The sequence below is a fragment of the Macaca fascicularis genome, chromosome 13 (assembly GCF_037993035.2).
Source record: "Macaca fascicularis isolate 582-1 chromosome 13, T2T-MFA8v1.1".
NCBI lineage: Eukaryota > Metazoa > Chordata > Mammalia > Primates > Cercopithecidae > Macaca > Macaca fascicularis.
Window position 1 is genome coordinate 1,516,522 of NC_088387.1, and position 13,047 is coordinate 1,529,568.

The 13,047-nt window shown below is 55.1% G+C and overlaps 1 protein-coding gene across 2 annotated transcripts; it reads right to left on the bottom strand.

The window, feature by feature from the left end:
* Positions 1 to 2,424: 2,424 nt before the first annotated feature.
* Positions 2,425 to 12,522, bottom strand: NEURL3 (neuralized E3 ubiquitin protein ligase 3). 2 transcript variants are annotated; one of them, XR_012421868.1, is made up of 4 exons: positions 12,222 to 12,522; positions 5,230 to 5,715; positions 4,168 to 4,239; positions 2,425 to 3,220 (listed from the first exon to the last, which is right to left on the bottom strand). XR_012421868.1 is itself a non-coding variant. In XM_005574988.5 (4 exons), exons 1-4 carry the CDS (start codon positions 9,741 to 9,743, stop codon positions 3,018 to 3,020), a joined length of 789 nt encoding a protein of 262 aa, XP_005575045.3. In that variant the 5' UTR covers positions 9,744 to 9,814; the 3' UTR covers positions 2,425 to 3,017. The 2 variants fall into 2 exon arrangements, 1 of the variants encoding a protein (XP_005575045.3); XM_005574988.5 differs by lacking the exon at positions 12,222 to 12,522 and adding an exon at positions 9,716 to 9,814.
* Between the last annotated feature and the right edge of the window lie 525 nt (positions 12,523 to 13,047).

Here is a 13,047-nt window from a genome sequence, read left to right on the forward strand (position 1 = left end):
GATCCTTTCTCCTGCCAGCCTAAATATGCTATTGGACCCCACTAGTATTAGTGAATTTTTCTTCAAGTATTGTACTTTCCAACTCCAGAATTTCTATTTGGTTGTTTTTTTTAATAATTTTTATCTTTCTGATAGATTGATATTATGTATTTGGTGATACATCATTGACACACTTTAAAAAAATTTTTTAGACATGGCTTTCTGTAGTTCACAGAACATATTCATAATAGCTGATTTAAAGGTTTTGTCTAGTAAATCTAACATCGAGACTCTCTCAGGGGCAGTTTTTAGTGACTGATTTTTTCCTGTGCATAGGCCATACTTTCATACTTTCATATTTCTTTGCAGATCTCATAATTTTTCTTAAAAAACTAGAGCTTTTTAGGTAATATAATTTGGAAGTCCTGAAAATCAGACACTCACCCTTCCAGGGTTTGTTGTCGTAGCCAGTCTGTTGCTGCTGTTTCTGTGGGGCTTTTGTTGTTGTTGTTTTTCTGTTGTTTTTTGTTCACTTTCCTGGACTAATTCTGTAAAGTCTACATTCCTTGTAATGTGTAGCCAACTGAAGTCTCTGCTCAGTTAGATTAGTGGTCAGCTAATGATCAGACAGAGATTTCCTTAAATGCCTTGAGCTAGTATATCTTCCACCTTTTGGCAAGGAGCTCCGTGTGTGGGTTGGGGCACACCTTCAATGCTCAGGTAGTTTCTAACTCTGTCTTACCCTTCGCTTCCTACTTTCACAAGGCCTCAAGGTCAGCCAAAGTGAGAGACTGGGGCCCTCTAAGTCTTTCCTGAGTGTGTATACAGCCTTGTAGATCCCCAGGCATTTATCGTAACTTTTCAAAGTTCTCTACGGACATCTCATTTCACAGATCTTCCTTTTAAATCTCTGGCCAGGCTCTTGTTTGCCTCAGCTAGTATCACAGACTTAGGCAGCTGTAATGTTAAACAATTGAAGCTGATTATGTTTGGCAAATATCCCAGGGATAGGGGTTTCCCATGGAGAGGGCCCCAAGTAGGGTTAAAGAATGACAACGCCCTGTGAATGAAGCTTTTCCAGAGAATGAAGATGTAGGTCAGATAGTGACAATAGTCTAGGGATGGAGTTTCCCGAGGAGCTCCCAGCTGAGTCTGTCCCTCCACCCTGAGTGGCTTCAAGGCTGCTGGTTTTCAAGACTACTGTGGAGCTAGAGGCAGAGGGGTGGGAGGAGTTAACACCACACACCCCCACTGCTCTTAGCAAAGTATAGCAGTTTATCTCATTCTTCAGATTATTGTTAGCCTCTGGTTAATTTCTAGAGTTCTGAAAAGGTTGATTTTGGTAATTTTGCCAGTATTTTTACTGTTTTTCTGGAAGAATGGGTTTACAGAGGTCCTCACTCCACCATTCCAGAAGGGTCACCTCTGGTTAGAGATCTTTTCTAAAATCAGGCTTTCTAGATGTTACCTAATAAGGTAGTGTTCACTGGAATTAGAATTAAAGTACTGCCTTCACCCTGAAGCTCTCTGGGCAGAGAAGGGGAAAATAAGACACTTAAAAGCATGAAAATACTTGCTTTAGGATCCATAGAAATCATTCCAAAGTATTGGGATGACTGGAGGCCCTTGGTGAAAGTCCGTGGGCTACTGGGACTCACACAGGGCCCCTGATAACCATTCCAGTGCACTCTTGGGACCTTCCCCTGGGAGATGCCTTTTCCAGGGAAAGGGAGCTGCCATTTTTGAGTCCTTCTTCTCAGTTAGAAGTTGCATATTCACACTCCTCACAACTTACTAACGAGAAAATTATCCTATTTCCATTTTACAGATGATGAAACTGAGGCTCATGGAGGTCAACTCACATGCCCCAGGTCAGATAACTCATGGGTGGCAGTGAGGGGATCCCACTCCAGAGTGAAAGGTACTCAGGTGTCATCAAACCCAGCGTCCTGACCCTCTGTTTGGCTATGCGGTGGGCAGAAAGGCAGTGTGTGGAGGCGCCTCTACTTTCCATTTTGGGCACAACAGGTTCAGATTCCCTTCATGTAGCCCTCTCCCCCTGGAGTGGCCTCCCCAGCAGCCACAGAGCAGGGAACAACAGTAAAGTCACAGGCACAGCTTGCCCCTGCCAGATACCTGCTGAGGTGGGCTCCCAGGCCAACTCCTGCCTGCAGTCAGGGGCCAGAGCCTCAAGGCAGTGCCCCAAAATCAAGGGTGGCAAGGGCAAAAAGTCTGGTTGGGACTTGAGGACTGGAATTACAAGATTACCCCCTTCATGTGCTCAGTCCATGGGCCCGAGTGCCCAGAGGCCCACCCAGGCCACCCACAAGCCCAGATTGTGGGGAAGACAGAATGGCATGTCCCCAAATGCCGCATCATCCTGAACAGCCCTCAGCTCCCACCCCACTCCCAGACTGCAAGCAAGAGGACACAGGCACTACAAAATCATTCAGGAAACACAAACTTTATTTTGATATCTCAGAAACTGGCAAGGAAATTACCACAGTGACAACAATACACGTTCACGTTATAAATCATCTTCAGATGCCTGGTCTCGCTGGGACCTCGCGCCCACCCTCAAAGGGAGGCAGGGCAGGTAACTACAGATCCACTCTACCGGGGACTTGTGGGAGGCAACCCAGCTTCCACGTGGAACTTGACGCATTCCATGTAGATACCTCCTGCTTCAAGTCCAGGTTCTTCAGTACCCAGGAGGTACAGGGCTTCACCAGACACGACAGATACCTGAACTCCCTCAGCTATAAAACACGGGATTGCGCCACCCTGTCTCTAAACAAAGCAACCCATCAGAAGGATAGCTCTGGCATGGACAGAAAGGGGTTTTTCCTTGCTCCCCTGTTGTGAAACAGGTGGAGGGAGCAGACAGCACCTCCCTGACTTCCTCTCTCTGCCACACCTCTTGCTAATCAGCCCTTCTGACTCTTCCCTAGAAAGAAGGTAGGGCTGCGCCTCCTTCCTCTGCAGGAACCGGACTCAGATCTAGGCCTGGGCTGCCACTCATACTGGGAAGCCTCCTCTCATGAGCCTTCCTCAGTCCTCAGAGCAGGAGGGCCCTGCGCGGGGGCTACCGCCTCGATCTGCCAGCGGCACACAGGGCACTTGGCCGTATCCCTGAAGACTCGCCAGGCACAGCATCTGCAGAAGTATGTGTGGCCGCAGGGCACAAGGCAGGTGTTGGCAGCGTGATAGAAGCAGATGGCACACTCTTCTCCTGGTGTGGCTGGAAGAGGGAACAACACAGGTCAGGGCACATGGGGGAAGGGGCGGGCAACCCACTCACAATGTGACCACAGAGAATGACAGAGAAACATGTAGCTGTATTTTGAAGAATGTTACCTCGTGAGGAAATGCGTACAGTGTGATGAAGTGAAAAAAAGGGGGAAGAAAAAAAACATATATATATATATATATACACACACACACACACACATACATAATCAAATTCCAATTTAGAGAAGGAAAACAAAGCACAGACAAGTCCCTGTATATACACGTCTATATCGATGACCGAAAATACTGGAAGAAAATCCACCCAAGAGGTAATGGGTGATTTTTTTTTTAACTTTCCTCTTTATCCTTTAATCTTTTTTACTTTTTAGAGACAGGAGACTGTCACTCAGGCTGGAGTGCAGTGGTGTGATCACAGCTCGCTGCAGCCTCAGTCAGCTGGGCTCAAGCGATCCTTCCACCTCAGCCTCCCGAGTAGCTGGGACCACAGGCATGCCCCACCACATTCGGCTAATTTTTGTACTTTTTGTAGAGACAGGGTTTCGCCATGTTGCCCAGGCTGGTCTCAAACTCCTGGGCTCAAGCGATCCTCCTGCCTCGGCCTCCCAAAGTATAGGGATTACAGGTGTGAGCCACTGCACCCCACCTATCCTTTCATCTTTATTTCCATCGGCAAAGTATTTACAATGAATGTGGATGACTTTTTAAAGCAAGAATAACGCTGTCTGTTCATAAAAGTGCTCTTCTAGCTCACAGAGTAGGCCAACGCTCTCAAAGGCAGAGATGCCAGGTTGCTTTTAGGTTTCCAGTAGGCAGAGCCAAATCTTTTGGCCCAAAGCCTGAGAGAGACTTGAATGAACAACCAGGACATGGGCCTTCTCCCTCCTCTCCCAGGTGCTGGATTCCTGGGGAGTCCCTGCTGCTTGGGAAGGCACTCACCTTTGGGCTCAGCCACAGCCTTGTTGCTGAGGTCCCACGGCATGGCTGTTGGGAGCCGGCTGGCTGTGGGATCTGAGGGAGAGAGAGAAACTCAGGCCCAGGACGGCAAGCCCAGGTGCCCCCATCCCTGCTCCTGGCCCCGCAGCAAAGTGTCCAGTCTCCTTTCTTCCCTGGGTTACAATGCTGAGCCCCCATCCCCAAAGTTTAAGACCCTGTCCTGGCCATCCCTTCCCCAGCTTAACCCAGCTGAGAATCCGAGAATCCTTGGGGCTGGAGATTCTTCCTCCTGAGCCACTTTCCTTCAGGCCCCTCTTCTTTGCCCTCCAGCCACTACCTGAGTGGAGCCCCTTGGCCTAGCCACATTCCCAACCCAGATGGGCGTCAACATCTCCCAAGAGCCTGGACAAACACGGGTTCAGGGCTCCACCCCAGACCCAGCAAATCACGCGCTTCAGGTGTGAGGCGCTGGCAGCTGTGACAAATGGTTTTAACAAATTTGCTGGTGCGAAGTGGGGATTGGACCACCGCCCAGCCCAGGAATGCCAACGTTTCTTGTTATGGGTATTACTGCCTCTCTGTGCTCCCCTGAAATCCACTTTCTTCTTGGGTGGCTAGAGGGATGGCTCTCCTTTCCCCACCCACTGACTGAGAGACTCAGCTTTCTCCCTGCGGGCACTCTCCATGCACACCTCTAGCCTCACCTGTGTGTTCCCTTTGCTTGCCACCTTTGTCTCTAGTGAACTCCTATTTAGGCTGAGAAGCCCAGCCCAAATGTTTCCTCCTTTGCCAAAGGAGGTGGGCACTCTAACAGGTGTTTTGGTTAACGGATGGCGGGAATGCTGGGCCTATCTGCTTGTCATTCTTTAGGGACAACACTGCCCTCCCTACCACTGGGCCTTGTCTATCTGGTGTCTCCAGTGCCCATCTTCACAGCTAACACTGGGCAGGGCCTCACGGAATAACTGAATGTGAACGTTCTTCCTGTGGCTCTGGATCGGTGTGGGGTGCCCCTGGAGCCCCCATCGCCCCACCTCCCCTGCGGGGTCCCCACGGTCGCCTCACCCAGCAGCTCGATGGCCTTGGTGGTCCCGTACACGTCCATCACGGCCCAGAGCGGGGCGCCCACGGGCACACCCTTGCGCAGCAGGAACCTGCGGCCGGCGTTGACCTTGGCGAAGAGGCGGCCGCGGCGGTCCACCCAGAAGCGGACCACGTCCCCCACGAGCGCGCAGCCCTCAGGCAGTACGGCCGCCCACGTCGGGCTCTGCTCCTCCAGGTCGGGGCACACGAAGGGCGGCAGGCTGGGCACGGACACGCACGCGGGGTCCAGGCGCGTGAAGCCCACGCGGAGGCCGCCGCACCAGCCGCTCTCCTCCCGCAGAAGGCGCAGCGCCACGGGCTCGCCCAGGCGCACGGGCCGCTGGCTGAACACGATGCCGTCGTGGAACGTGGCGCGCCTGTGCGCGGTGCAGCCACGCGTGTCCAGACGCACCTGCGTGCCCTTGGTCTCGGCATGGAAGCGAAGTGCCTCCCGGGGCGCCTTGGCGTCTGTGGGTTGAGGACGGGGAGTGTCAGTGCTGGCCGGGTCTGGACCCACCAGCTCCCCAGAGAGCCCCCCAGTATCCCAGAGTCCCTCACACCTGAGAGCCACCTCGACCTTTCCCTAGGAACAATTTCCACCTCTCTGTTCCTGCAGAGATGTTGTGAAAACTGTAGGAACTGATGTCTATTTGTGCTCTGCCTGCGACCAATCTAGTAATGGTTATTATTGTTCAAGAGAAAGAGTAGGGTCAGTCAGGCATAAATATCTATACGTTTGTTATAGATGGTTTTTTTGTTTTGTTTTGTTTTGTTCTGTTTTGTTTTGTTTTCAGAGATGAGGTCTTGCTGTGTTGCCCAGGCTGGTCTTGAACTCCTGGCCTCAAGTGATCCTCCCGCCTCTGCCTCCCAAAGCGCTAGGACTACAGGCATGAGCCACTGCACCCAGCCCATACATTTATTTATTCTATATGCACCTAAAAATGACGGAAGAGGAGACAGACAGATCTGCTGACTGTGGTCTGCTCCAGGAGGCCATCTGCTATTCCCTCTCTGCTTGTCTCTCCCGTTTTCCCACGGGGAACTGCATCACTTGTGAAAACCACGGCCCCCAGCAATGGTGATGTCCTTGTCCTGGGAGAGAAAGGGGCCTGGCTGCTCCTCACATGGTATGGGTGCAGGCTGGAGAGGGAGTCCCAGGTTAGTCCCTCAGAATCCTGGGTGAGGTCAAGCCTGGCTCTGAAACCAGGGGACTTCCCGCAGGACTCTGCCTGGTGGTCAGGAGTGGAAAGCACCTCACTGGGCAGCCCTTCCTCTCCACTCAGCCTGCAGGAAGCTCGTGGGGATTCCTACCGCAGAACTGCCTTAGCCAGCCTTGCCCCTCCCTTCCTGGCCCTGCGCTTTCTGGGCTGGGGGAGGGAGGCTGGCCGGCTGTTTGCTGTTGAAAATAAAAGGTGAATTCAATCAGAACTTAAGCCAGACCCCAGCCTAAGGAGCAAGGCCACTCCCCTCCCAGATCAGGTCACACTCCCCCGGCAAGGCAGGCACTCTGACCACACACAGGTTTCCACCCTCTAGCGGAGCCCAGGGCCAGGAGGTTCCATCTGGTCAGGCACCAGGACACCTTTGCAGTGACAGTGACTTTGTCCCTGACTTCCACAGGCCAAAGGTAAGCCTACCTGCAGTGACCTTTCCCTGGCATTAGGGACCAGTGCTCACCATGGCCTTGGGACTCTCACAGAGACCTGTGTATCTGCATTCACCCCTCACCCGTGCCCCACCCGTGCCTTCCCTCGATGCACTCATCCCTCCCCGTGAATCCCAGCAGGCCTGCCCAGCTCCCCGTGCCTCAAGGCTGCACCTAGGCAAGGAGAAGTCCCAGAGCCAGCACGCATGGAGAGCTGGAGCCAAGCTGAGGACCCTGACATCAGTGAACCTGGCCTTGTGCCCATGGTTGAGGCTGCTCCATGGAGGGCAGTGGGACCCCGGCTGTGCCATGGTTAACACCCCCATTCCAGACCTGCCCTGCTGCTGGCCCAGGCAGGTCACTGTCCTCCAGGGCCCGGCCTCCTCACCCACAGACAGCAGTGAGGTGCATGTCCAGCAAGGCCAGGCGTCTCGGGACACCTGTCTGGAGTCCTGTTCACTGCCTACCTGGCCAGGCACGGGGCTGAGGGTGCCAGGGCAAGCAGGGGCTCTTGGCACAACCAGCCACAGTCTAGGAGGGCAGAGGCCAGCCCTTTGGCTGGGTCACTGCCCATCCCTGAGGTGGGAACTAGACAGAAGCTCTGGAGTGGGCCTGGCAAGAGCCTGGAGCAATGGCCCTCGATGAGGGGCAGTGCCAGAGATGGTGGCCGGCATCCGAGCCCTCTCTACAAACTGCCACACCCAATCCTGCTGCCATCCTAAGAGGCACACGGTGGGCAAGTGGCTGGCCCCGGCCCACAGCAATCAGGGGCAGAACTAGCGTCAATGAGGAGTTCTCCCAGCCTCACCCAGTGCAGCCCCTACAGGGAAAGAGGAAACTCTGGGGTCAGGGGAGCTGGAGCCCTGTCACGTTCAGCGCCATGGGCTTAGAGGGGAACCAGCAGAGATGAGCCCGTCCTGGTTGGGGATGGAGTTTCCACCCCACCCTCTAGGCAGGTGCCAGGGACAGAGGCTGGCTCCACGCAGGACTGGCTCTGGGGGCGGGGAGGGGTGGAGGATGGGAGGTGACCTCACTGCTCCATTCACTTCCTGGATGAAGTGGGGAACTGGCTGGCTGGAGGCAGTCCAGGGAGGAGGGGAACTCCCCCGGAATGGCCTTAGGGTTGCACGAGGCCCTGGGAGCCCTTGGGAAGCAGGCCTTGCCCTGGAGAATAATTTGACAGTTTGCAAAGCTCCCCAATCCCTGCCTCAGGAGCCTTTTCAGCAGCCCTGTGTGGAGCTAAGTCCTCATGTCACCAGGGCTGGTGGGTGCCAAGGGTATGCGGTGGCTGCACAGGTCACTCCGCAGCCAGGGCACCTAAGCGGCCTCCTCTGTGCTGCTCACTCAGGCTCTGCCCCCTACCTCGGGCAGCTCCCTGGGACCTGGCAGGGCAGCAAAAGGTCCCTTAGGGCACAGCCTCTCATCTATGAAGACTCGGTCTGTCTGCATGGTCATGTCAGCTATTCACTGTGCACCACCAAGGCCGAGTGGGGCTGAAACCCACCCTCGCCCCGCCAGCCCGGCAAGGGCCCGCAGGACCATGTCCACCTACCTCACACAGGGCTCTGTGCCTGGGCCTGGAGCGGGGTCGGGGCGGCCTGACGGGTGTGATCGCCACCTCCACTCCACCTGCCTCCTCCCACGAGGCCTGCAGGGATCCTCCCACACTTTGACCTGGGCAGCCCGGGACACCTCACTCCCAGGGTGGAGAGTGGCAGAGGTGGGCAGAGGCGGCTCTCCAAGCAGACCTGTCCCCAGTGGCTGGGCTGGCACAGGGTTCAGATCACCCTGGTGCCCAAGCACCCTCACACCTAGAGGCGGCCGCTCTTTCTATGGGTTCTATTTTCAGGCAGGATCCTGAGCTCAGAGAAGCTGAGTGCCCTGCCCATGGGGGATCTCTCCAATTACTCCACCCGCCCCGGGGTCCCCACTGCTGAGGGGATGGACTGCCTGCCGCAAAGCAGGGCCTCTGGGGTATCTCTACTCCGGGACAGGTAGACTCAGAGTCTAGATTCTCCAGGGTCTTGGAATCTGAGTGGGGCAGGGGCGGCCCCTTGCTCAGCGAGAGCCTCCAGGGATCTCCATCCTCACCACTCCTCCAGGCGTCAAGCCTTTCAGGGTGTCAGGCACCCACAGTCACTTTGCAGCCTCTTTTTCTCCTCACCCCGCCTCGGGGGAAGCCCTCAGAGCTCGAGAAGGCTGTGCTAGTCATCTGTGTTTTTGCAGCCAGAAAGTGGGGGATCCCAGCCCCGCTCCTGGCCGCTGCACTCCCACGCCACCTCCTTTCAGGCCTGTCATTTCCCTGCCAAGCAACATTACTGTGACAGCAGCAGTAGCTCTTGGCACAGCCAACTACCAGTCTGTGAACCCATGGTGCCCACCAGGGAACCAAAGGCCCTGAGCCCAGGCTCCCAGCTCTTTACCTGGGAGGGCAGGTCCAGAGATGCCCAACTCCAATCACTGGTGCTAAAAGACCAGGTCCTCTATCTCCCCTGCACATGGCCCTTCCACTCCTGGACACCTGTGGCCTCAGGTGAGGCTCGCAGAGAAGCTTTGTGCCTATCACCCTTTTGATTTGTGTGTTTGATTTTACAAAGATCCCCGTAAGCCAGCAGGCATTGTCTCCAGCCTGGAGATGTAGAAACTGAGGCTCAGGGACAAAGTGACTTGCCCACAGCTCAACTCGGCAGAACGGGGACCCCACCAGCCCCCTAAACTTTACAATGGCCACATCTCTACTCCAGCAATAACACAGAGCACCCCTCCACTACCTGTACCCCCAGTCCAGAGACCAAGCTCAGGGCTCGCAGGAGGTCTACTCACTGGCCTCGAAGCACAGCTGAGCACCCATCAGTCTAAGGTCCTCGGGCGTAGGTCCCCAGGTCTAGAAGGAACTGCCTGGAGAAGTCTAGTGGACAGTTTACCAAAGATTCAGCAGGTCTGGTTTTTATGGGCCAGAGATCACGTTACAAGGTTGATGATTAATTCGATGGTGCTGTCATGTGTTACTATATCCAGGGGATTTCCCAGTGATTTCTCCTGACTTGCAGCCCGACCTGCTGGAGCTGGCCGGCCTAAGAGAAGGAAGCAGGAATGGGGGACAGGCCTGGGTAGGTCTTACAGTAGCCTTGTTTCTCACTTCTGACCAATCTCAAGCTGGCTGTGCATTGTAATGGTCCAAGCATGTTAATAAATACCTATGCCCAGCCTCGCCCCCAAAGACTCCAGTTCCACTGGCCTGGGGTGGAACCCAGGCATCGGGAGTTTACAGAGCAACCCAGATGATTCTAATATACAGCCAGGGTGGAGATCCACTGCTGCAGACCCTGGTACACAGAAGGAACTCAATCTATGTTGTTGAAGCAGATTGAATTACATGTGCTGTATCCCAGGACCTGCGAAATTGTGCACCTCCAACAGAGAGGAGGGGTAAAGCAGACAGAAGAGGAGAGGAACTGATAGCCCTACAGATGGTCACACCAAAGGTCTAGCTCCCAATGTGTTAGCACTGGAAAAGAAGCCAAAGGTATTCTAGCCCCTCGATTTTTATTTCGGTTAGGAAAACTGAGGCGAAGGAGGCTCACTCTAACCTAGAGTGAGGGAGGGAAGGTGGCTTACTCTAACCCAGTGCTTCTCACTCTCATTGCAACATACTCTCAAATCTCCTGGGGATCTTGTTAAAATGCAGATTGACTCAGAAAGCCTGGGGCCCTAACTGAGATATGTGGACTCGACTTTTTTTTTTTTTTTTTTTTTTTTCTAGGCGAGGTCTCACGGTCATTCAGGCTAGAGTGTAGTGGTGTGATCATGGCTCACTACAACCTCAAACTCCCAAGCTCAAGCGATCCTCCCACCTCAGCACCCTGAGTAGCTGGGACCACAGGTGCACCCCACCATGCCCAGCTAATATTTTTGATATTGTGAAGACAGGTCTAGCTATGTGGCCCAGGCTGGTCTCAAACTCCTGGCCTCAAGCAGTCCTCCCATCTCAGCATCCCCAAGTGCTGAGATTACAGGCACGAGCCACGGCACCTGGCCAAGTGGACCCCACTTTAGGTGGCAAGGGCCTGGTGGGTTTGGAGCCTTGTGAGTGCCCTGACCCTCAACCTGTGGGCTAAGCCCCTCCCAAGACCCCAGATGAAGGCCACAGTCAGTGACTGCTCGGCTAAGGGATGGCTAGCGCCCGGTGCGTGCTCCACCTTAGTGCGGGCTGCCTTGGGTGGTTCCCCAGAGGGCTGGAGTCGTGCACCTTGTTAATAAATCACACTCTCATGAGAGGTATGTATGGCATCTTATCAGGGAATTCACCTCTGAACCTCAGACTGTCTGGAAAGTTACCTGGCAAGCTACGGCCCTCAGGCCACCCAAAGCCAGCAGGCTGGGGTGGTGTAGTCGCATCAGAGGGACCTTGGGCCATGAGGCATCTGGGGGGCAGAGGGGGTCATTCTGAGGAGCTAAAGCCTGCGTAAAGCCTCACATCCAGGGGACAGGCATGCCTGCCACACACTCCATGTTTGTTTATTGAACACACTGCCAGGGTTCAGGACATACCACCCCGAAATATGGCACCTTGGCATTTGAGAAAACAGCAGAAGCAGGAAGGCCTCACTCACCTTCCTTTCGCCCAAATCCCCTGAAGTAGGACCATGAGGCCATAAGGCCCATCCTTACCTCTGAAGACACAGGGACAGAGAGAAGAATCTGAACAGGCCTGGCCAACTCTCCCCAGTTTATTACCCCTTCCCCCTTTAGCCAATCACTTCTCCACAATGCCCACTCTTCACGAAACCAACGCATAAAAATACATGTCCCCATTTCTTTGGGTCTTCATTTCTGAAGGTCCCTGTGTCATGTAAAATTTACATGAACTAAATTTGTGTGCTTTTCCCTTGTTGACCTGTCTTTTGTTATAGGGGTCCTAGCCATGAACCCAGCAATGGGTGAGGAAAGGTTCTAGTTTTCTACTTTTTCTCCCCTGCACAATGCTACCGTTCTTTTTTTTTTTTTTTTTTTTTTTTGAGATGGAGTCTCCCTCTGTCGCCCAGACTGGAGTGCAGTGGTGCGATCTCGGCTTACTGCAACCTCTGCCTCCCGGGTTCAAGCAATTCTGCTGTCTCAGCCTCCCAAGTAGCTGGGACTATGGTGCGCTCCACTACGCCCAGCTAATTTTTGTATTTTTAGTAGAGATGGGGTTTCACCATGCTGGCCAGGATGGTCTCGATCTCTTGACCTCGTGATCCACTCGCTTGGGCTTCCCAAAGTGCTGGGATTACAGGCGTGAGCCACCGCGCCTGGCCCGGAATGCTACCGTTCTAAGTCCAGAACTTACCCGGTAGTCTTCATGGCAACTCCTCGAAAAGGTCCTGTTGATGGTCATCATTTCCATTATACACGTGGGGAAACTGAGGCACACGACGGTGACGCAGCTGGTTCAGCTTACTAGGCATGAGGTGACAGGCTGAGGTTCAGCCCAGGTATCGCGGCTGGAGACGGTGTGCCTGGGCCCCTCCACCGCCACTCGCCGCGGAGACTCCCCTCTGGGAGCGCCCCCCAATTAGCAATGTCTCCCCCACTGTACTGCGCGGGCACAGAGCAGGAGCTTTGTGGACAGGCCTGACTGGCTGCTGAGTGGGACGTGGAGGCTGCCCCGCTGCAGACGGCACCCGCCACCCCCGCCGCAAACCTTTGCTCCGAGACTGGCGGGCGCTGGCCCTGGAGCGCGGGGCGGCCTCGGCCGGGCCGGGACTGCGGCGGCCTCTGCTGGCGGCGCTCAGTACTGCAGGAGGCGCCGAGGGTCCGGGAGCCCCCGAAGCCGGGAGGGGCGCCCCCGAGGCAGGTCCGCCGCGCTGCCGAGGCTCACTGCACCGCAGCTCCCGCACGCCCGCCTCCCGGGGTGGGCGGCAGCCTCGCTGGGACCCCTCCGCAGCAGTCGGTCCCGCTTGCCTAGAGCCCGATCGCTACACCTGTCTTCCCGCAGGTCATCTCTCAAGACGCCGCCCGCGCTCCGGGAAGAGCCGGGCACAGGAGGACGCCGCGGCTGCCCTGCGCCCACGCCCGCCCGCGGCCCCTCGGGACCGGAAACCAGCCCAACCTGGGGCACTGTCAGGCAGCCCGGTCCCTCGTGGGCCCTGCCACTAAGGCCCTGGGACGCCTGC